The 24,548-nt window shown below is 39.5% G+C and overlaps 1 protein-coding gene across 4 annotated transcripts in view; it reads left to right on the top strand.

Annotated features, from left to right (window-relative positions):
• MTUS1 (microtubule associated scaffold protein 1) overlaps positions 1-24,548 on the top strand; it is a 116,663-nt gene that overhangs the window by 62,393 nt on the left and 29,722 nt on the right. The window contains exon 1 of one of the 4 annotated variants that reach the window (XM_041402557.1): positions 5,557-6,006. The exons of 2 other annotated variants lie outside the window; for them this stretch is intronic. In XM_041402557.1, coding sequence (XP_041258491.1) covers positions 5,886-6,006 — 121 coding nt within the window. In that variant the 5' untranslated portion in view covers positions 5,557-5,885. Of the gene's footprint in view, positions 1-5,556; positions 6,007-22,096; positions 23,132-24,548 lie in introns of those variants that run through there. One more of the 4 variants, XM_041402556.1, reaches the window with a different exon arrangement.

Raw genomic sequence — 24,548 nt, forward strand, 5'->3', positions numbered from 1 at the left:
TGGTCCCTTCAGCAAAGTCTATCAGTGTATTTACATTCATGTTCCTTGTGTTCTTCTCAAATTTGATCTTCTGAAAGTTAACCATTTAGGAAGGTTGTCTGTTGTTCTGTGCTGACAATCAGCACTGTTCCCTGTGCCTTCAACAGATATTTTTACAAAAAAACCAAGGAATTCCAAAACCTCAAGGCTTGATATGGAGTAACATATGAGCCATCTAATTCAAGTGGTAGTAGTATTGTGTGGGCAGTTTGTTAGATCGATGGACTGAAAATGTTGGGATTATATTTAAAATTTCAGCAATGAGGACTTGGTAGGGGTTTTATCAGTTTTGCTATCAAGACAGATGATCGCTCATTAAGGCCTTTAATAGCCCAACCAAAATGTTTTTCACACTACTAGGTCTGTTTCTTCTGTTAATGCTTTTAAGTAAGGACCTGCTTTCTGGATTACAAGTTAGATATGTCAGACTTCTTTGTTATTATTTAGTTCCAAACTTCTGTGAGAAGTTGTTTCTTGCTCTCCAGCTCCACACATCCATACTCCAAACAAGCGGTGATGCAGAAGTATGCAGGCTTTCTACAGCAGGAATATTTGTAGTTTATTTCTGTGGTATTTATTCTGTTGTGGGGAGGAATGTCTGTGGTTCTCTTCCCCGGTATTTATTTTCATGTTTCACAATAACAAGCCACACAGGAGAGCAACACAGAACTTTGGTGTTCTCACACTTGTCTAAATATTGGCTAGGCCAGTCGATGTGTGAGTAGAGAGGGCAGCTGAAAGGGGCATCTACAGACTGCTCAGTCTAAGTGATAGAGAAAATTCCCATGTTGGGATCTGGAGTTCGTTGGACCCTGTTAGGGACTTAAGTGGACATAATACATCATTGAGCTGTCACAGAAATGTGAAACTCATGGCCTTGTGCCAAAGATGGTTAAACAACTTGTACATCTGCCATTTTTTTCTGCATGTCTGGGTAAGGGAGAGCGTACAAAGCCCACACAGGTAGGGAAAGGACAGTGAGTTATCTTGAATGTGTTTTGTGCTCTCCAGATAAACCACTGTCTTAGGGCATATACTTACCAAATTGACTTTATTTATGATATTTCTCTTTCTTAGCGACTCTCTGGGTATTGTTGTGAGGCCATGGATGAAATAGATGTGCATGGGGAATATAAATCAGTATTGTGTAAAAAAATAATTAGTAGATCTGTAGGCTGTGGGTCTAGTTTAAGCATTTATTTTTCCTCTGTTGCTCACTAGAACTTAAGCATACATCTACCCTGTTTCTGAGTGGCAGCAAAGAGGTGGTTCCGAGTTTTTTTCACATCTGGCCAGATCATTGAAGCTTAAAATTCTAGGGCATTACTCTAACATTAGTGCTATTGTACAGTGTTGTAGAGTAGTAGCTCTGTAGGATTTTGACTGAGGAAGTCTAACCAAAATGCCATTTTGAAAGGGACATCCTGCAAATGCACTTTCCTTAAATTAGAAGGTAAAAATTAAATTATTCTTGCAGTGTTTTGTGGCTATTCTCAATTATAAAAGACTAAAGGTAATGTAAATACCACTGTTGCATCTGAGAGACACAGAGTGATTCCTGTATCACTTTGCCTGGGAATCCACTGCAGCATCACCTTCAGCTTGACAGACTGCTGAATTTATAATGATTAAAAGCTTCTGTGTACAGAAAGAAGAAACATAAATTATTTAGGATTTTCATTCCTGCTCGGAGGAAGGAAGATGTTTCCTTTTTTTTTTTTTTTTTTTTGGAGAGGATTTGAGCTTAAACTTAGTCTTGAAGCTGCAGTTTGTATTCATTGTGGCTGCCTACAGGATGATTAGCTTTTCAAAGTGGAGCACTGGCTAGAGCAAGGAGATCACAGGAAAGTGGAGTGGGAGCAGTCATTTTCCAGAAATAAAAATGAGGACACAGATGACCCTTTGGCTCTTAGTAGGTTCCTGCTTTTTGCATCTCTCTTTGCATAAGCAATTACCCTTCAGTTCTTCCTGAAGTAAAGCATGCCAGTAAAATCCATCTGCTCTGCACTGCTCTTGCTGTCTTGTGACATGGAGCCAAGTGTCCTTTACATGGACTACTTGGTTCTAAATATCTAGCTCCTGATTTAGAGTGAGACACTTAACTGCGTTCCAATGGCATTTTTAGAGATTGTTGGATGAGGAGAGAGGGAAAGGGACAGCAGAAACGAAGACACTGTGGATTTGCCCTCTTGAGGCTGAATTGAGAGCCTATACATGCCAGTGCATTTTGCTCCCTTTTTTTCATGTTGCTGATGTTCCCAGGAGTGGCAGATATACCAAATCTGCTGCGGTTAAAATAGGTCTGGCCCCTTCATCAATTTGATGGTGTCATCAGGTACTGATGCATTTAGCAACCCAGGCTGAATTACACAGCCAGAACAGGATACAGCCCCTTTGTCCATGTTAATCACAAGTTCTGCCCTTAGCAGTAAGATGCTAGTAAATAAAAATCTGTCTTGTCCTTTGTATCTTGCTTTCAATTTTATTCTGCTCTTTTCTGGTGCTGTTTTCGGTTACCCTTCTCTAATGTCAAGAAAGACCTGTCTGTGATCCTCATGTTATGCATGAAATGTAGACAGTGCATGCTCCTGGCGCGCTCTGTTAAGATCCCATGGATTACGCCCTGGCTTTGTAGTCTGACAGCACGAGGCCCTAGATGACTATCGTGGGAGTGCAGACAGGAGTGGAAGGTGCTGTTTTCCTGAGCCAAGGAAACCATGCTAGCACATGCACGGCCACCATAGTGGGGCTGTACTGTGGTGTGACACTGAGCTCTGGAAGGATGACTGGAGGAACCTCTCTGCAAGTTAAGTCTTGCCTGGGAGCTTTCAGACTGGCATGGGCAGTCCTCTTGCTGGCTGCTGTCAGAGCACTCTGAGCACTGGGTACTAGATGGCACTAGATGAGACCATTGCTCTTTATTTGTGCTGTCAGGTCTGCTTCTGAATAACATAGACTTGTCTCAGGTTTCTGGGGTTTAATAGAATTAAAACTCTAGAGGCTGAAAAGGCATGTTTTTCAAATTAGAAGGTTTTTACAAGTAATATGATAGATCTGTTTCTTCATGGCCTATTTTCGCCCAAACAAAGAGCAGGGAAGAAGAGGTAGTAAAAGTATTATTTGTGTATCTCAGTAAAAGTAGTTTTGGTCTTTCCTAAAAGGATTTTGATGTCCATATAGAGCTTTGGTCTGCTTAAATTTTGTATGATGATTCATTCCTTCTGCAGTTTCCAGACTGGTTCGTTACATCATGTTTTTCCTGTAGAGATTCTTTGTTCTAGCTCCTATTCCTAGGAGGTTTCAGTGGGGTGTTCCATCTTCTCTGGTTTTACAGCCAATGAGGAGTTCTTTACCTTTCTCCTAAGCACTGTTGCAAGGATGGGGAGAAGTGGTGGGTTGTTTTTTGGATGTGTTTTGTTGGTTTGCAGTGGTTTGGTTTTGGTTTTTTTTTTTAGCCTGATTGGATTGTTTCCACCTTTTTGAGAGCATCAGATTGGGAAGGTGAGAGAACATTTACTACATAGGGCAGTTTCTCCCTTGGAGAAATGTGGGAACAGGAGGGAAATAAAAGGGAGTTCTTCTGGGGTGCCCTGGCAAAAGGGTAAAACTTGGTGTGGCTGGGTGCTAAATGATGTTTGAAGACTGGCTGTATGCCCAGTAAAAATCTCAAAATGCCTTAATTAAGAAAGGATTTGACAATAATGATCTAATATTTGATGAGATGTGCTAATGAAACTGTGCATGTGTGAATACACAAGTCTACTGAACTGTGCTGTAACAAGCCTTCTGGTTTACTGCTCAGTGTGGTTTTCAAGCATCATAATAATGCAGCCCAGAAAGGGGCAATGTCTTTGATAATAGTATTGGATTAGGAAAGAGTCTGGAACTGCAGGCTGTTGGAAAGATAGATGAACACACATTGCTTGTGCCAAAGCTCTTCAGACTAGACGGAGTAGATGAGGTTTTATAGCAGTAATGACATGCATGCCCTGCTGTGTGCAGAGGCTGCCCTGGGAACCAAACAAAAAACCCTAATTTACTGTCTTTGTACTTTTTGAATGGTTTTGTGTGGACTGAAGATGTATTATAGTACTTCAGAGTTGGTGTTTCATCAGTGTGCTGGGAAATAAATATTTTGGTACCTGCTTTGAAAACATGCTGGTGTATTCTCACAGTCTGCTGTGGAGGTTGCCTTGATGGGTCTGTCTCAGTGCTGCGCTGCAGCTCTTCTGCTCTACATACAGTGAGCATCTGCTTCACTGTCACTGCACCAGGCTCTGCGTGATCTTAGAGATACCCAGATACAGTAACAACATGCTATTTTTAGTTCTAGCTGATGTGGAAAATAAAATCTGTGAATTTAAAGTGCATCTTGAGCAAGTAAGACATGCTATTAAGATATGAAGGTTAGATTTGTGGAGGTAAAGAGAGGACAGGTAAGGCGCTGCTGAAATGAGACCTGTCACTGTGGTATTTGATTTGGCTTATACCTGCTTCAGACTGAGTTAATTGTTTCTGGAAGCAGGAAAACTGTTCAAAGGTATAGATGTTAGAGAGTATTGGCTGGGGTTTGCTGAAATGGTAGAAGTGCAGAATCAATGGAAAAGTACCTAATTTTGTTGTCTCTAAAGAGTGATAAAGTCTGTGGAGGGCAACTCTTCAAACAACCACAAAGAAGTATGAGCTGCTACTGTCTTGTCTCCAACACTGGCTGAGAGTACTTGGGTGGTCCCTGCTGCAGCGGCTGCCTGGTAAGGCAGCTGCTGACCTCAGGAAAAGTAGAGAAATGTTTCTTTTTGCACAGGAAGGTGGCCTGTGCATGTATGTCCAGTCATGGCAGGTAAAAAATGTGACATTTTCTAATCTGTAAAATAGTTATTCCTTTATTTTCTAAATTTATTTTTAATTTAATTTTTGCTAATGGCAATGGGCTTCAGCAAAGTATATGCAAAACTTTTCGGCTCCTTAAATAGTAAAAGGAAATTTTTTATATGAGAGCTAATCAACTATGGGAAGAACATCTATTTTGTAAGAATTCCTCCAACACTGCTTATTTGCCTCAGTGTTTGGGTGCCTTCAAAATCCAGCTGGCAGAGAACTGTTTTAATGTGAATTGCCTGAGTCCTTCTCCTCTGATGATAAATGGAAGCATCTGCAGTGTTGAGCTGCCAAGCTAAGCAGAATTTCCCTTAAGCAGCTCTCAAATACTGAATTGTTCTTAGAGAATAGATGTCTTTGGATTTGCTAGCACTTTAAATGTGGACATAGTATGTGATTGAAAGAAACAGTTTTAAAAAGTGCACCCTGAAAAGATTTTTGGAGAGCGAAGCTAAACTATGCCTCCAGGAATATGCAAATAATGTTCCTTACAGTTTGCAAAAAAAAATTACATGGACTGTGACATTGCCGGATGATATATTCAGCTGGTGAGACCACCCACTTCCTCCTCCTCCCTCCTCATCCTCCTCCTCCCATTTCTCCTTTTCCATTTCCCAGCCCACGGAGTCCCATAGCAGATTGAGCATTGGTGCTGTGATGCAATTCAGAGGCTGTTGGTTTTCGAAATCACTAAGTCGGTTTTATTCTGAGGACAAGCTTTGTTTTCAGAACATCTGGTGAGGAGAAGCTGCCAGCAGCATTTACATTGTGGATATCTGCTTTTACTGATTTTTTACTTGTCTGTGCAGAAGGAGTAACAGCAAAGGAATGGAGACCTGATTATTTCTTCAAGCCTGTTTGCTTTAGCAAGAATTGCTCACTTCTGCCAGTAGTGATTTAAAAACATAGTATGTGACAGTACATGGAGGCTATTTCTTGCTTGTTTGTCTTCCAATTGCACTGAAGACATGTTATGGTCCCCGAAATTTTCCTTATCCAACATGCGCATAAGGCTGACAGCAAAGGGATTGCTTCGAAACATTCGTCTTCCTTCTGGCTACAAGAAAAGCACTGTTATATTTCATACAGGTTTGTGTGTTTTTAATATGATGATTAGAGCATGTGTTGAATGAGTATCTTGTTTACTTCAACAGCATCTTATTTTTAGCAAGTAAGAACTGTACTGGGCATGAAAGTTTTTGAATTTCAGACAGAAGTCTGACTTTCAAGCAAAGTAGTTTCATATTCTGAGCCTCTGCATGTGTGCTGAGCTGCTTGTTTGGAAGATAGTTATTCTGTTTGTGAAATGCAAATTGGGATTTGCTCTTTCTTTGCACAAATCCAAAAATAATATCAGGAAGTCTGTGCTATTAAATATTTATCTAATAATTTTAATGGTTATCTGCTGGAAGCACTGTCTTTTCTGTATCTTGATTGGGTGCAAGGGGGGAAGCAGGGAGGGAAGTGAAATGAATACAGGCTGTCATGGTGTGGTTTTCTGTCTGTGGGAAATATTTGAATACTTACCTGTAGATATCTGTTATCACAGTTGTGCTGAATATGTTTTACTTGCAAGTGGAACAAACAAACTTTTGTGCCTCTTGTTTTGAGACAAACCTAAAAGGTACAATGTTTTGAGACACTGAAGACAAGTGTGTGTGTGTATTTAATTCATACACAGACACAGAGAACACAAAAAACAAAAGAACATAAGAAACAAAAAAAACCCCCAAAATTCTCAGCTGCATCTGACCTGATTTTTATTTTCTGTGTCAGGCGAAGCAAATAAAGCAAGCTTTTGGAAGGTGGGCTTTATTCCACGACATATATGTGTCATTTTGGGGGTGAGGGATGGAAGTTGTTTTTTTGTTTGAGCTGAGCTATGTGACATCTAGAGATACCCGAGAACATCTTGCATAAGTATTTTTCTCCACTGTACTATTTACAATTTTCTTTCATTTTACTTAGAGGGGAGCAAGCAGCTACATAAGCTAGTTTTGCAGAAGCTCTTCAAGAATTTCCTCTCTCACTTGAATACCACCCTTTCTGCTTTTATTTTCTTGGAGTTGAGTGCTACCAGTCAGATTTCCTTACTGTCCTGCCTTTTCACACAGCAGCTTAAACCATTTCCCTTGTCATTTCTTATCCTTGCCAAAGTAAATCCAGCCTCAAAATTCTTCTGGGATGATAAATGCATTTATGAACATAATCCAGGCCAACTGTACAATATAGGCTTCTGTTTGCAGGTTGCTTGTGGCTTTAAACTAAGATTTAAATACCTTGATGCCAAGGTAAAGGATGTCTTTGTGCATATAAATAATGTGAAATTTCTACATAACACATACTCCAGGTTGAAAAATCCTAAAGGAGAAGATAAGGGGAGATAATGTTCAGTCTTCCAAATGTTCATTAAGTGCTACTGAAATTTCTGTAATTTTGTAAAAATAAATATCAGTGCATGTATCAAGACAATTTTACATTTGTAAGAATCAGCTTTTGATTTCATTTTTTTTTTGTGATTTTCCACATTGAGTGGATGTGAAAGCAAAACCTGCCTGAAGGTTTCTGTGAAATACAAGACATAAAGTAGATTGCAAGCTCTGTGTTCTAGTTGAGCAGTACTACATTCAGTAAGAAGTGCTGAATGGAACTAATGTGTGTTTTCTGTATGTACAGTATGTACAGACAATAATACAGCTCTGAAGCTTGAGAGGTTTTTGCCTTCTTTCACCGTTCTGCTTTGCTGTCCTTCTGTCTTGTAGGAAGTTAGTATGTTAGCAGAAAGCTGACCAGTGGTTAGCTAGAGCTGAGTATACCAAAAAAGTAGGGCATATGAAAACCAGGTCATAGTCTGTAGTGGAGAATGCAAGTATGTATAGATAATGCTGCGGGTTTTGAAACAGCAGAATGCATCGAAGCTTCTTAGTGATTATTTCAGGTTCATAAAACTCAGCAACAGTACATGAGGCAATGACTGTGTATATCACAAGCATAAAAGGTTATTTTCTGTTGTTGTTAAATGCCAGGAGGAGCCATATTTAGTTTTGCAACAGCAGTATGACTGTCTTTTCTTGTAGTGGTTTAATTTGATTAAAATGACATGTGGCTTCTTTCCAAGGTCACATGAGCAGTAGGCACAATAAACAGTGTGTCAATAAATAAGAGAAGGGGTAGCTGCCAAAAGGAATTTCAGGGTCCATCTAGGAACATGAATATGTATGAGTGTTATGTAAACACTGAATTCCAGTTTTGATGTAGATTGCACTTCTAAGAAGCATTATCATGAATTTCATTCTTTGCTCCCTTTGATCATAGCATAGATCGTCTGCCTTTATTACTGTAGACCATCCTTGAGATCTTGCAGCAATTGTTGAAGTGCAGAATTTAAAGTAATCTAGAGCACAGGTCAGATAGGATTCTTCTGTTGTCATATTGTGCTTGACAGCTGCAGTGCAGTAACTCGATGAGGTTAGAGTGTAAGCCTTGTTGGGAAGAAGATGGAACTTATTCTTGGGTTTTCAGTCTGACTCGAGGGTAGTTCGCAGCAGCCTGATGAAGTTTCTTCACATGGAGCATGGGGGTACACAGAGTTGTTTACACAGGTGTTAGGTTATTCTAGGTTTGTCATTGTACTTTAGTATTAAATGGGTCCTTGGGCTGGATATCTATGCACTACTTGTATTGTCATTCATGTGGAGGTGTCAAAGTACTTAGAGTAATTCAGATATGTTGCAGCATAACCATGCAGTCTGTTCAGGGGAAGATGAATAAAATCAGATGTTTTTCCCATAGGAAGGGAATAAATCCAGGTGAAGTTTAATGTAATATTTAACATGTTTTTTAAGGTGTTTCTTCATGTTGCCTTGTGTCTAACTTCCATGACTGTGCTCTGCACTGCTTCAAGGTCAAGTTATCCAGAAGTTTCTTCTTTCTCTTAGCAAACTATCATTTTGCTCAGCACCTGGAAGTATACTGCACCTGCATTGTTAGCTGTATATAATGAGTGCCCTCTTCAGCAAAATAGAATCCTGATACCTTAAGGAAATAATTTATTTTCCCATCCTGTGACTTAGAAAACTTACTTGTAGCAAGTAACTGTAAAAATCTAAACACTTCAGAACTGCATAAACATGGGAGAGGAGAGTGGGAACCACTGTCTTTCAGTGATGAAATATTGTTTGCTTCCTTTATTGAACCATTTAGGATTTTTACCAGAATGACTAAAGTGCTCTTATGTTCTTCATGCTTCAGTGGTGTGACAGAGTAAATCATCATCTCTGTGTAGATCATCAGTTCTCTATAAACTGTGAGAGGAAGACATTCTCTTATGAATGGTTCAGAATATAATCTTGAATTGCTTGTTTTCTCTTGTATAAAGATAAAAGTCTGGACAAGAAACTGTCTTTGCAAATGGAGGTCAAAGCTCTTGTGCTTTTTGTTGAGAATTTGTCAGTGTTTATTGTTTTGTCTCAAAATGTATTCATCCAGGGCCTCTTGCTTCTTTTCCTCTTTCTTTCCTTCCCTTAAGCAAACTGTGCTTGATGCTTGTCTTGCTGGTGGCTTCCATTGCTCACTAAACGTGTCTTTTCAGCAATACCGGTTTTAAAAGCTCCCTGGCCAATAACAAGCAAACATCATAAATGTGTTTACTTGGGCAGCTGACATCCTTTTTCAATGACTTCTTCCCAAAGTTGTTCTTTGATCACATTGGGAGCTATAAAATTACTTCTGTGTGTTGCAAAGCAGGGCTCTTAAAAAAGGTTTCTGAAAGCTTAAGATGTCATGAGTTGCTTAACTGTTCATATCACTTTTTTCCCATCCCCCTGAAGACTAAGTGAAGTACTGGTTAAATGTCTGACACTACAGTTTAATACAACACCATAGAAAGATACCTAAAACACTGAATCCTATTAAGTATTCTAAATCCAGAAGTCTGCTGGAGAAATTTTATACAGGACAAGTATGTTAAATATTTATGTCATCCTCCAAGGAAAAAAAATAGTTCAGAAGTAAAGCCAGCTTATCTGTTCTGAGCAAAAGAAGTTGAATAGCTGGAAACTATTCATCATGGGGGATTTTGAATTTAATCATGTTCCTGTTTAACTCAATGACATTCTGCTCCTGACTTAATCTATTCAAGACTGGGTACTAAATGACCTGCCTGATGTGCCTGATTTCAGGCTTAGTAGGTCATAGCTTCAGTAGGCATGTACATGATAACTGAATGGAGATTCTTATTTTCAGGTGTGACGGCTCTGTGTTTCGGGGTTTGTAAGTACAGTTTGTACTCTATGCAAGTCTCATCCAATGGATGTGTTTACAATAGCTATGAAATAAAGATAGCACTAGTAATTTCAAAGGTAGCCTCAGTAACAGAAAGGATCTGCTAAGCTCATCCAAAACCCCGCCCCCGAAACAACAAAGGAAACTCCCCAACCGAAAAGAAAACATGCCAGAGTCAAAACAGAGTAACTTATATATGATGTTAACATTTAACCTGGGCATATATTTAATAAAGTACGAAAATGAATTGAAATGGGGAGCTTTGCCCCAAAAAATCTGAGAAAGAACAACTGGTATGCTACTGCAAAACAGATGCATAGCAACTTGTGTTCTACTCCACTGTAGTAAGTGATGTTGGATTTTGTTATTCCTTCACTTATATATATTAATTATATGTGAAGGGTGCCCCAAGTATTTGCCAATATGAAATAAATAAAATTGTTGCTTCAAGCTCAACCTCATAAAAGAAAATTGGAGAGTGAATTGTTGGAGTAAATTGGAGAGAAAATATAAAAGACATAACAAATAATCTCTACTAGTACTACTGCATATTCTAAGTGTGCATTTTTTCCCACTTGACATATCTAATAGGTGGAAAGGGTCTGGCTGCAAGTTCTATTGCTGTGAAGTAGGTTAGGGTTTCAAAATGATAGGCAGCTACACTTACACTTAAAAACTTTAATAGCTTTTAAATTACTTCAGGAGATTTCCAGTGTGGTAAAACAAGGCTTATACTTCTAAATCTGTCTCTTCCAGTTTTGCAGATGAATCTGTTACCATAGTAGAAATAGCTTGCAGCATTCAGACAAATGAAGTATTACTACTTGTTCAGCTCTTCTAATCTGGACTTTCTAAAACATACAGCAATAGATTTCTTTTGAGGAACATACCATGACATTTCAGTGGTAGAATGCAACATTCTGAGTGTCAGCCAATTGTCTCACTGTCTTGTGTTACCCTTCTTTTTTTACTGGCACATAAAACTGATGTGTGAAGGAGAATAGAGTTTCTTCCATTTCCAGTTAATTTCATTAAGTAATGTGTAGATTGGGACCACCGTTGCCATTCTCACTGCCACGAATAGCAAGAAATGGTGATTTCTGTTTATAGAGATTTTGCTATTAATTTAGTATCATGTAGTGAAGCAGCATTGCTAATGTTTTTATTATTTTTAAAAATTGTATTCTCTCAGTATTGCAATGCATAGGAATAACCTGGTGATGGATTTGATATCTTTACAGCTCTTGACTGTTTTGCCCAATATCATGCCACAACCTAATTTATTTGGAAAATTATTTGCAGGCACACCCTCTATCTCTCCTGGCTTGTCTTTTAGGAAAAGAAATCTGTGAAGGCTGCAATGGTCAAGCAGTCTAGCTGGAATAGAATTGTCTAACTGTTGTTACAGTTAAACAATAACAAGTTAAAAGTTGTTACTGTTAACAACTAAAAACGTTAGCACTATCACCAGCGCCTTTCTAACCATGTCCACCAACAGATCACGGAGTGTGTTTTCTGTCTCCTAAAGGGACAACAAAATAGCATTTGATCTGCTGAGAAATTAATGTATTGGCAGTGTTACTTACATCTTAAAATAGTGTAAAATAGTGTAAAAAAACAACATCCCATTTAATTTAGCTGTCCAAATACTCAAATGTGGAAATAACTCACCTTAAATAACCTGAATTGTATCTCCACATGACGTTGCTTTACGGTTGCTATTTACAAACCTTTCATTGGTGTCATCTTTACTGATGTGTAGTAATTGTAGCTAGGGCATTAAATAACCTGGGGTCCTGTGTTCAACTCCTGGTTAAATTTATATTTGCTACTTCTTGTCATGGTAGAGTGCTGTTTGTATGCTTATAGCAAGTAAAAGATCTTCCTCAGGATCCTTGTGTAAACAGTTTGTATATGATGTTATGGAAATACTTCTAGTTAGGCAGGAAATAGAACGGCTGGGAACATCTGTGGTGAAATTCTTTTAATGAAAGCTCATCCTTTTCTCAAAGAGAACTAGCAGTCCTTCAGTAGAAAAGTCACAGTATTACAAATGGTACTCATTTATTGCTGAACTTCTGTGATAATAATTTTAGACTCTCAGATACTGCTTATATCAGAAGCATCCAAATTATAAAAAATGTTCTGTTTGTATTTATTACAAGAATAGACTTTGTACTCAACCTTGTCAGCTATTTTAAGTTGTAAAACAGAATTATCGAAAATGTTTTCTGCAAAAAAAGTGAACTTTCTTAGAAAGCCAGTTGCAGTTATTCTACTCCAAGTAAAACAGACTAGGAAAAATTTGCTTTTCTTAGCCTTAAACATGGGTATGTTGTGTAACAAATATAATAAGGCTTGCTTATTTCCACAAATATTACTGTACAATCTGCCACCTGCTTAACTCACTTATCAAGTTAGGACATTTTGCTAATTAAAAAGATAAAAGGTCCTGATATAAAATGAGTAGCATAATCCTATTAAACCTGTATTTCTGTATTTCAGGAGGGACCTTAGTTAGGATTTAAGGTAAAGGAAAGCAAGATGTCTGTGTAATGTGCAGTGAATATTTTTCTTGCTGCCTTTCTTAGTGGCACAAGTAAAGGTGCTCATATTTTGAGATTTTTTTTTTTTCTTGAGGATTAACCTCACATGTAGGTTTTGTTCCTTGTGGTTAAGTTATGGGTATGCCCCAGTGAACATCACACTTACCTGAGGTGTCAGCTCCTCAAGAAGATTTGTTGTCTTCCCTCCCTCCCTCCCAGCCCCACCCAGTTAAGCAAAAATCTGTCTGCCATCTTTGTAGTTTGCTAGCTTGAGCAGAAGAGACTCAGGGGAACATAAACTGCAAGGAATATTTTAAACCTTTTCCACAGGAACTGCTTGGTCTCCACAGCAGGCATGACAAGCAGTCCCCCCTTGAGGGAAGTACTGGTAGCTGTCAGGCAATGTTTGCCAAAGTGGTCTTCAGTTGTGCAGCTTGGTTAGGAGTGGCTGGAAAGAGAGGTCCCTTAACTGCTCAGCAAGCAGCAGAAGGACTTCGTGCCTTTCAAAGGGTGGAGATATATTTTTAGCTAATAAAAGTGCTGGATGCTGCCCTGTTCTCTATTTTGTTTTCAGCTTAGCAAGATGTTTTCAAATAGGCTCCAATATGTTACACTTAGGCTGTTCCTGAAACAATGGTGTGCAATGTCCCTGGGGAGATATCTTTGCTGTTTAATAGCAGGAAAACTGCTTAACATGACAGGAAAGACACAAATAAGTCCTTGATGTGGTGACTGCCAAGATCTATATAAGCACATTTTGTGTGTCTTTTGAAAATGTGGAGTTCCAGCAGCACTTAGAGCTGGTATGAGGCACTTGTGATGCGATATTTTCTGTCTTGAACTTGCAGTGAAGCGTGGAAGATTGAGTTCACATGAATGATTTTAACCAGCAGCAACTGAAGTGCTTCTATTAGGATGCTGTTCTATTCTGTTGACCAGCAAATGGTTTTTCTCTGTTAGGGTAGCTTTAAAGTACCATTTCAAGTTTAGTTTTAGATACATGTTCATCTATGTTGGTATTCCTTAAAACATGCTATGCTGCTGTCTCCTTAAATATATTTTTCCTAAAGTTGCGGGTTTAATTTTGATAGTTTAAATTTTCTTTTATTCTTCAGAGACTTAATGTTAATTGTACTGATACATGTAATCAAAAGGATGAAAAGCACAAGTGATTAAACTTCAAATTAGAAAAATGACTTTCACTTGTGTGAACCAGCCCAGTAGAGGTGATTATGTGCAAAAAGCATTTTTAGTGCTTTAGAAAATCAGTACTGATCTAGAATAACTCAGAGTCTTAACTGAGCTGTGAAACAATGTAGAAATAGATAATCCTTTACTTAGACACAGAAAAGTTTATTGCAACTTCCCTTACGTGATCTTGTCCTGCCAAGGTAGCCGTCTGCCAAGAGGATAGTGGTATGTCTCTGCCCTGTTGTGTGGAAATGATGGTACGAATTAACACTTTTTTGTAAAGTAATTGCTTGGTTATTTTTTAGTTATGGGAAAACACTAAATCTGGGACTGATCCTGAACTTGTCAAATGATGTCAGTGCAGCTGGGGAGGAGCAGCCTGCTGGGTTAGCATTTTGGGATGTGATTAAAACCAATCAAGATAATGATTGGAGCAAAGTCACTGAGTGATGCCATAGTCACCAAAGTTGAAACCACTGCATCAGTGTTTTCTGCATAGCCCCTAAGAGTGCTAGGACTGATTCTTGAAGGGATTTGGGAATTTGATCAGTTATTGTAAACTTTACTTTTCTTAGTTCATTTCCAGCCTATAAGCTTAATCATGCCTATGTCATCACTGAATTTTTTTTTTTTTTTTTAATCCTTGGAAAAAATTCATGTACTAGCTTTGTCTCTGAATTGGGTTGTACTCTATTTTATACTTGGAAATTTGTGACTTCTCTTACAAAGTGAATCTGTATATACCAAAAAAGAGAATTTGGATGTTAACTGTTTTGCAACTTGATATTGCAAACTGTGGCCATCAATTTTTTGAGGAAAATCTTAGAATTTAACTTCTCAGTGATCTTTTGGTAGATAAAATATGATTATATTGGATAATTTAGCCCTGATTATAGTGCTTCCTACATGCTTAGAAGTGCTGTCACCTTGCTTTTTAAAGAACATCAGCAAATTTGATTTTTAATCTGAATATGCTTTTAAATGGCTGTAGAGTTTCATGAACACAGGAAGATGTGTTCCAGCTTCAGAAACGCTGTAACTGTACAAAGGCAATAATGCAGGCAAGGCTTTGGAGGCTCTCTAAATTCCCACTGTCTGCCCTACTTTTTCTTCCATAATATCCTTTAGGCAGGATTTCAGTGCCATAGTTAAGTCAGTGACATTTGTTAGAGTCATATAACATCAGCTCACACTAGTGTGATTAGATAAATAGCTTCTGAGTTCAAACTGGAAGCCATTATGTCCTCTCTATCCAAGATAGCTGCAGATACTGCACAAGGGAAAATGTTGCATATTAATGTACTAGTCTTGTGGTCAAAAATCTATTTTTCAAGTCTCTTATTTGTACAGTTATTTTCAAGGGAAGATTATGGTTCTTTGCAAATTGCTAAGCCTTACATACGCTCTTCTCTGAAGGACTTTGAGTATCTGAGAAAAAAAAAATCAAGTTCTTGAATCTAACATTAGTCTGAGCTAACATATGTTCTGACTGTTAGCTAATATGTTGGTTGTGAAGAAAGATTTACCATGTTGAATTAGAAGCAGGCACAATTGACAAAGTGATGTGCAGTGATTCAGTCAAAATTCCAAATTCATTCTGATTTGATCGGTTTGTTGGTTTTCTTTGTCTTTACTGCAGCAAAGTAGACCTCTATGGTACACAGCAGAAAGCAGTTTGCAAATTTAAAATATTAATTGTATATGCTATAAGAGTCCTGTTTGGAGTTCTTCCTAGTCCTTTCTTGGGTTGTTGAAGCCAAGTTTTGTATGTCGATATAGATTTAATTTATGATGCAAAAAATTAAGTCTGTTAACTTCTCTTACTTGGATTTGTAAGTAACAGTGCTTCTTCCAGTCACTTTATGTTTATCCCTAGCATACCTTATAGTGCTTGCCAGCTCTTTCAGGAGGAAGCATGTTAAAAAGTAGCTGAAAAACAGTTAAGTTGTTCTCACATCTGACTTTCCAGAACATAGGAGACTGCTCTGCGTGTGGGAGAGCAGAAGAGAAAACTCAGCTAGCCTTTTAGTATCTATGTGAAATGTGACTTGAAGAAAAACTCAAGTCAGTGATTTCATCTATGTGAAATCAGGTTGGGTTTCATGTGGAAAAAAACATATAATGAAAAAAAGACAGCAAGTCTTACCTTCTTTGTGATAACACCTGAGGTAAAACTGTTCAGCAGAAAAAAACTTCTTCAGGTAAAACAATTGAGCAGTCTGGTGAAATGCCTTTTGTGTCTAGGTTGTGTTTACCTTGCTTCAACAAGGAGTGATGTAAATGGTTTCAGAAGGCTTTTTCCTGCCCTGTATTCTTGCTGTTGAGCAAGGTGGGGTGGACTGTAGTATTAAAGAAGGAATATATTCAAGTGTTGCAGCTTAAATGACTTCCTGCTTTCTGGCTGTGTTTCAGTCATTTCACCCATGGTAATGTGTGAGGGCTGGGATCTTCACAAAGGCTCAAACAGGAAGAAGCCTGTATTGGCATCGTTCTGCTCTTGAGTCTTGTGTGAGGATTTTCTACACATCTGTAACACACACACTCTCTGAGTGTATGCAGGGAGTATATGGAGAAACAAAAGGATCAGGATTTGTACTGAGGAGATAATTCCTTGAATCTGGGAAGGTTTGCCAGTAGTATGAACTAATCATGGTGAGACCCCTGTCCCCAATGACTCTGAGTCGTGATTTTGTGGATAGAGGCTGCAGAACGAAGGGCAGAAATGCGGCATATCCTCTACTTGAAATGAAGCAGTAGAGGGCACCAGACAGTAAGTAGCAACTTTTTGTACAGGAGTTAGGGAGAGAACAGACTCAGAGGAAATAGGAGCAGAAGGAAGAGACACCAATCTTCAACATCACTCTATGCTTGGGCTTGGTTTTTTGGGAAGTTGTGCACTTCATGGATGACAAGGCACAGCTGCAACTATAAGAAAAAGGAGAACTGATCACATGTTTCTTTGCCTAATCAGAGAAATACCTGAACCAGAAACTTACTGAAACATCAACCCCTTATGTAAAATAAGTATAGCTTGCAGTACATTGTATATTTTAAAGTTAGGAAGTTCAAAGATTTAAGGTTGCCTGTAATGTATATGATGAACTGATGTAGCAGAGTTCAGATACCTAAACTGGGGTTAGTACATTGAGATGTAGTTCAGTCTTTAATTCAGTCTTCATTGGCCAAAGCATCAGCGCACTGTAATATCCCCCTGCAATTATTTTCCATCTTGTTGTCATCTTTTTCATTAAAAATGGATGACAGTGGGGTTTTTTTTTTTGAGGTGGATGAAGTGGTTTCATTAATGTAGATAAGGTTAGTCCTTCTAATATCAAAATACCCATGCTCTAGGCTTTCTAGTGCAATAAACTAGTTCTGCCATCTTCCTTCCCGCCCCCCCCCCCCCCCCGACAGTGATATGTAGCACTGTATGGGTAACTAACATGTGTTAGGCTTTGTCCTAGTTCAGAACAAGCTAAAAAAAAAAAAAACATCAAGCATCAGTATCACCCTTGGTTGTTTGGAAAATAACCAGGACAACCCTGATGCACTGGTAGCCTATCTGGTGAATGTTAGTGTTGTTTTCGGTGAATTGCATTGCATTCCAAATTTGTTTGTTTTGTTTGTGGTCATCTCTGAATATATGGTGAGCTTATTTATATTTTTGTCTTTGTAGTAGACATGCAACTCATATTCGTGCTTGCTATTTACTAGCTAGATCACACAATCATGCAGAATATTCTGAGGTGAAAAGGACTCACAAGGGTCATTGACTGCAGCTCCCAAGTGAATGCCATAGAGGGACTGAAACCACAACCCTATCATTAGAACCATGCTCTAACCAACTGAGCTATGAAGACTTAATTCAATTCTACATATTACAGTTCCTGTAAACTTGACAAAATACATTGTGAATGCAGAGACAAAAATCACTTTCTATGTGTTCAAAGCCCAACTAGTGTTTCTGTTAAAACACACCTGTGGTACATAGTAAGAGATGTTATGGGAACCATAGTGAGATTTTAGAAGAACATAAATACTTCTGAGATTTTCCTTTCCTTTTCATTATTGTGTGTATAAAGATAATATCCAGTTCTGGCTAGAAATGGGGAATGAAAAGGGATGGATTTAAAATATAGCACTGAGGCTACAAGTCAGTGCTGTAATAAAGCCATAGGGTGAGGATAGACAGAGACTTCAGGAACACTACTTCAAACTGAATGCCTGGAATAATATGTGATGGCTCTGCACTCCCCCTCCAGGCTGTACAGCATTTAAAAAATACATGCGGAAGAGCCTTTGTAGCCCTGAAAAAAAAAAGGCAGAGAGATTTCTGCTGTATGTTTTACTCCTGCTGAGTCAGTTTAAGCATCTAGGTCAGGTATCACCTACCTGCAGTTAAATTTTGTTCAGTTCTTGCATCTTTCTTAAAAGCCTCCGTGGTGGTTGATTGGTTTCTTCAGAAAACTTGAAAAGGGTTTGATGACAGCTGAAATAAGCTGGTGTTTCTGGACATGGGCTAGTTCTGGACATTAAAGAAGGGAAACTCAAGAGGTTAGAGTAGAGGAAAGGGAGAGCTGCTGTATTGCTTTAGGAAGCATTTAACTGTCTTGGGCTTCACATCATGTAGATGCAGCGGGAGATGCAAGACAAGAAGTGTTATTTCTCTTCACCCATTTGCTTTGAGATAAGACCACAGATAAAGAAGCTTCTGGGGTACAGCATCTTAAGCATTTCAGTTGAGCAGATGATCCAGGTACAGCTCTGAAAAATGAAGTCTCTCTGCTGAGATCTAGAACTGGCTCCTGACTGGCATGCTTGAAGTGTGAACAGAGCCAGTTGGGACTGTCTGCACCAGCTTATACAGACAGGCCTGAGGCAGAGCTTAGAAACAAAACATCACTTCTTCGGGAGTCTGTCTTTGTACAATCACCAGCCTGGACTGTGAGAGGCACAGGGTGAAGGTGTGTGTTCACCACAAGATGGATGCAGGCAAAAATTACAGTTGACCAAGCTGTGAAGGGCCTGGGGGGTTTGAAGACTTCCATCCAAGTCCAGCCTTGCCAAGCCGTCTGCAGACACCATTAATTTAGTTTTGTGACTGCTATTCTTGTGTGTTTGTCCAACCTGGCTTATATTATAGCCCAGAGCAGGAGTTTTGGAATAATTTAAGGTGGTAATTTACAGCTAGCTGAATTTCCAGGTCCTCTCGAACACAATCTATGTGCTGCTGCAGATTAAACCCAGCAGCTTCCTTATTTGCATGGATGTTCTTAAGTTGTCGTCTCCTAATGGGCATAGCTTGTCACAAGGCAAACTTTAAAATTGCAACCATGAGATTAAATGGCAAATCAGTCTTCCTGTTGCATTGCTTAAATAACTTCTACACATTGTAATGGGGGGGAAGGCATAATTAGAGCTGTAGAAATAGAGGTGCTTTGTGTTTGTGGGTTGGCAATTGTCTGAAAGATTTTTGTGTCTCTGTAATGTGAAAAAAAACCCCTTAAAAAACAAAAGACACCCCCCAAAAAAACTCTAGCATATCTCACAAAAAATACATTAGATTTTATTTAAGTAAAATAAGTCCTTTTTTGTTCTGCCCTAATTCTTAATGTACAATTGAGAGGAAATCCTCAACAGTGGTTTATCCATGTTAGTCTATGAAATCAGGAGGTTTTTTCCTAAACAGGAAAAACTGTTAATACACTTGAGATGCATCAAAGACAGAGGCAGCTGATGTGCAGCAGGTGAAATGTGTAATTCTGAGACAATGAATTCTAGGTTCTGAAACTGGTGCATTGATAAAATGTTCTCCTTCTGTTGTTGGCTATCAAGTATTCCTGTTGAGAGACAGGTTGTAAAATTCAGAGTAGCAGCAACTTCTGTGGCCTTAAAATTTGCTTTGTAATATTAACCTATAAATTTAATTTTAGATAAGACTTTAAAGAGTTTCTTCCAGAGTGGAGAAAAGTAAAGAAATGTGTCTGAAATCTATGACAAGAGGGTGATCTTTACAAATTGACAGAGATTCCTTATGATCAATCAGCCCATCTTAGTTTAAGTGACGAAGATATCAAACACATTGACTGCATTCTGGATAGAATTAATGTATTCATCTAGAGCAAGAGTCCAGCTTCCAAGAACAGGTTTTCTTCAGTGTATTGCATTAGAGCAAAGAACACTTGGCAATTAGGGTGGGTGCGCACACTTGTAGAAAGCAGGCTGCAGCTTTTGGATTTGGGTATGTTGGACAGGAATGACAATTACAGCACCTAATTTAGTCACCTGAGCTTTGTCAGCCAGGCTTTCAATGTGGCTTATGTAGAGAAACTCTCAAGCACTCATTGATGTTGTAGTTAGGATTCTGCTCTAAGTCAGTGTCTGCAGGAACCTGTTCCACTACAGAGGGACCAAGGGGTATCAGTGGGAGAATTTTTTTACCCCCAAACACTTGTTTTTTGTGTGGGTGTTTTGGTTTGGTTTTGGTTTTTTGGTTTTGTTTTTTGTTAACTCAGCTGAAATCATTGCTTCATGGAATCACTCTTTGTGTAGCCATACCTTTAAAATAATCAGAAAGTGAAATTATGCAGGATGGCACTTCAGATATTTATCATAGTATAAACACAGGATTCATGTTAGCTGCCAAAAGTTTCTAGGAATATTTAGATCTTGGAGGTTACATCCATGAGTCTGGGAATACCCTCCCTTTCACCTGTTTTCCAGCTTTATCACAACAGAACGAGTGGAAGTAATTTCAGATGGATTTTGCTGTCTGACAAGGTCTTTCCAAATGGTTCACCAAGTGAGATTTTTTAGGAACTGCTAAGGTATGAGGAAGAGTGGAATGAAAACTTAAACTGCTCAGCTGAATTACTGCAGCTGATGGTCAAGGGATACAGAAGTACTGCTACTGCTCTTACTAGGCTCTCTTCACCTACCTAAATCTTTTTAGGATTCAGACTTCAGATTGGGCTTCTGCAACCCGTGTGCTAGTCTTTAGTGGTGACTGTGAATAATAATAATGCTTAGGAGCTCTTGGGATAGCTATTCAGCTAGCAATGGTGCAAGGAGCCAATAAGGGAAGAAACTACCTGTGACCTGTAGCTGTGCTGGGAAATCTCATCAGAAAATCTGTGTCTGGCCTTCTGGCAGGTGATACAGTGACTTGGAAACAGCCTCCAGCATCAGCTTTGTGTTTACCAGGGGCTGTGATAGCAAGAGTCAGGGAATACCTGCAAGCTATGAGGTGCTCTATGTGGAGGGTGCATCTCTAGTGCCTTCCTGGTCACATTAGTGTGCCTGGATTAGTGTAGGAGGAGCACTGGCAAACCAGCAGTAAACTTTCACTGGAGGCAAGAGTCCCCAGATTGGACTTTTGGGCAGCAACACTGTGGTGATTGCGAGATCATGGATCTCTGCATGCATGGGCTATTGGCATTCCTAGTGATGCTTCCCAGCCCAAAACAATGCTGAGGGGAGTTATTGCAGTTATTGACAGATAGCATGGGTTTGTGCTCTGGGATCATCACTGCCCCTTAAAGCATCCTGGAGTCACGACAGGGCCAAAGGTGTGGTGTATAAGTTCTCCTGAGCTCCAGCTTGTGTGGTCTGGGTCCTGTTCTGCTGGGTGTTGTGCTGAGTACTTTCTCACCTCTTGGAAAGCAGAGATGGACACCTTCTGTAGAACAAGACCTACCTACATGGTATTGGTCATTTTTTTCCAAATTGAATCCAGTGGCTGCGTAATTAAACTGCTGTATAACACAACAGCTAACAGCCCGGTGCCATTAATCTACTTGTTTTCACATGGAGCCTAGACCTATTAAGAGTTTCATCTTTAAAAATAAGAAGCCTTAGCTTTTCCAGAGAAAAGTTAACACTCAGACCTGGTAGCTAAAAGGCTTGGCCTCCTTAACATGGCAAAAATATCTCATTAGTCATTTTCCCCATATTGCTGTGATAAGCCTTTATTGTTTGTGGATTAGAGGGCTTCCTCAGGAACTGTGTTCTTCCAGAGATTGCCAGAAGGGTGTTGCTTGCTGTTTGAATAAGGAGAGTACTCAGTGAGAGTGGGGCATTATCAAACGTGTCCACAGATGCACACCTGAACCTCACATTAGCAGGGTAGGTGCATAATCACCTTGTTGAATATACAATTGAAATAACTACATACTGTTGAACTGCTTGGCTTTCGGCTCCTGCAGGCAATTCAGGCTTCCTTTGAGCCTTTGTGTCGTAAAGGAAGGGCCAGTGCGTTCTCACAGAGTGTTTGGCTGCGTTGCAACAAACCTGGTTACTGATGCCGAGGCATACTTTGATGGATGCACAGATCAAATGACTGTTGGGAGTGGCTTTCGGGGTGACGTCCCACGTACAATGATGTCAGCAAAAGATTTTAAAAAATTCAGGTGTGGCATAATCTGCCAATTAAACTGATTAGTGCTCTGGCTGAGTCCTGAGACGGAGCTCTGACTACAGCTCTGCCTGTTGAAGTCTTTCACGTAGTGCCTTTGGCTCACCTTGTACGAGATTTTTACCAAGTGCCTTCACTGCAGGGTGCTGTAAATTGTGGTAGGATACCATACCAAGGGCTGTGTGCTTGCTCACTTGCCATCAGGGGAAATCTGATACTGGCTCACAGATGTCCCTGACCGTGTGGAAGTTGTGACACTGGAAGAGGTCCTTCGACTCCCGTGGGATCGGGATGGAGTGCATCACTGCTCTGTTGGCAGAAGTGAAAGCTAGCCAGGAGGCAATGCAGGCTGGGCAAAAGGCACTAAAGCATGATGTGGAAACGTCTCAGAAGGAAATCAGAACGGTGTTAGCATTGCAGAGGAGCCAGCAACAGGTGAAAGAAGATCTCAAAGCAGAGGTGAAGTCCAGTCACTTGGATATAAGAGCTGTGCTTGAGGAAATCCAGCGAGTAAGAGAAGAAATGGAAGCTCGATTAAATACTCAGGCTGATCTGGTGTTACTGATCAAAGAAGTGAGCACCAATTTAACATGTGTAGACAAGGCTTTCCAGAAAATGGAGGAGAGGCAGAAAGTTTTTACTAGCCTGCACCTTCCCACGAGAGAAGATGTTGAGCAAGGATTTTTCTTTGAAAAATGCTTACACCAGACGCATATGGGTTTTGAAAGACCTGTGGAAGTTAACAGTTTGGATGATGAATGTGAAAAGAAGGTGCTTGGGGGTAAGACAATTGTGACTGTAAGTGTGGGGAGAGAAGTGAGGTTGTTTCTACTTGTGCTTGTCAAGAAATTTGTTTATTTTGGTTGCTTTTAAAAAATGTAATTGTTTTTAGAAATTGAATGTCTTGCTTAAAATAATTTGTAATTAGTGTAGATACTAATACTACTACATATACCTTCCTAGTACATGATATGCAAAGGAAGGCTTTGATTTGGTTCTGCAATCCAAAAAAGTGTGTTAGAGATTTTTCTGGTAATCCAGAACAATGCACATATAGGGTGCTCAGGAAACCAGTAGCACAATGCAAGCTCTGAGGTAGCCAGCCAGACAAATACTGTGCCAAGTACTGGGCAGAACCCCAGCACCTAAATGTAACTTTATGGAACACACCCTATGTACTGACAGTTGTGTATTTCTTGCCTCTGAATGGCTATTAACTAGAGAAGCTATGCATGAGAAGCAGTTTGCTTCATAGAGAAGCTTGGAGTTGGTCTAATGCTCTCCCAGTGAACTGGAGGCTGCTGTGCCATCCGTACAATGGCTGTGGGGGGAGTGAGAGGATTTGTGGACCTTTTCCAAGATCCAGATCACACCTTCTGTGAATGATTCAATCATCAAAAGGCTTAGTCTTTGCAAAATCACTGCTATTTTTTTTTTTTTTTACTGGTGAAGGATAGGACTTTAGATGGTGATTCTGACCAGTTACTGTACTACATACAGTACTTGAAAATGGGATTTTCTGTCTTCCAAAACTAAGCTTTCCAACTACCAAGCTTTCCACTGGGTAAAGGGGTTTTGAGCCTGCTGGAGAGGAGTCTAGAACCCGATTTAAAGGAGGAAATTGTTCTGTGTTACAAGTCTGACTGTATAGAGGTGGCAGGTGAACCGGCCCAAGTGAGAAGGGCTTGGGCTGTTGACCAATACTGTCTTTAAATTAGACTCTGTCATTGATGTGGTGGTATCAGTAATCACACTCATGATGCTTTTGTCTTAATGAAAGCATGGCTTTTGTTTTGACACCACAGCATGCCTTCTATACAAATCTGGAAACGATCTGTCATTGCCCAGAGGTACATAGGCCATAAATAAACATCGTAGTGTCAGTGGTGTTAATCTGTAGAGGCAGTTCATGCTACAGAGGGCTCATGCTTTTCAGCATTTGAAGTGACTGTGTATAGCACATGTCTGTGATAAAATTGCCAACAGGAATGTCACTGAGTTTCACTTCATGCATGTTTTTTGTTCAGCTTTTTTTAGTGTAGTATCAAGGGCTGGCTGGATTGGATGCTTGAATGAGCTTCTTGGAAAATACTTGGTGGTCTGGGCAGCAGGATAAAAGCAGTGGTATGAAACTGACAAAGTGATAAAGGCTGGCTGAACTGAAAACAATGGATATTTGGAGCCTTTTGTCATTTGTG

The sequence above is a fragment of the Onychostruthus taczanowskii genome, unplaced genomic scaffold (assembly GCF_017590055.1).
Source record: "Onychostruthus taczanowskii isolate IOZ18803 unplaced genomic scaffold, ASM1759005v1 scaffold2, whole genome shotgun sequence".
In the NCBI taxonomy this organism is placed as follows: Eukaryota; Metazoa; Chordata; class Aves; order Passeriformes; family Passeridae; genus Onychostruthus; species Onychostruthus taczanowskii.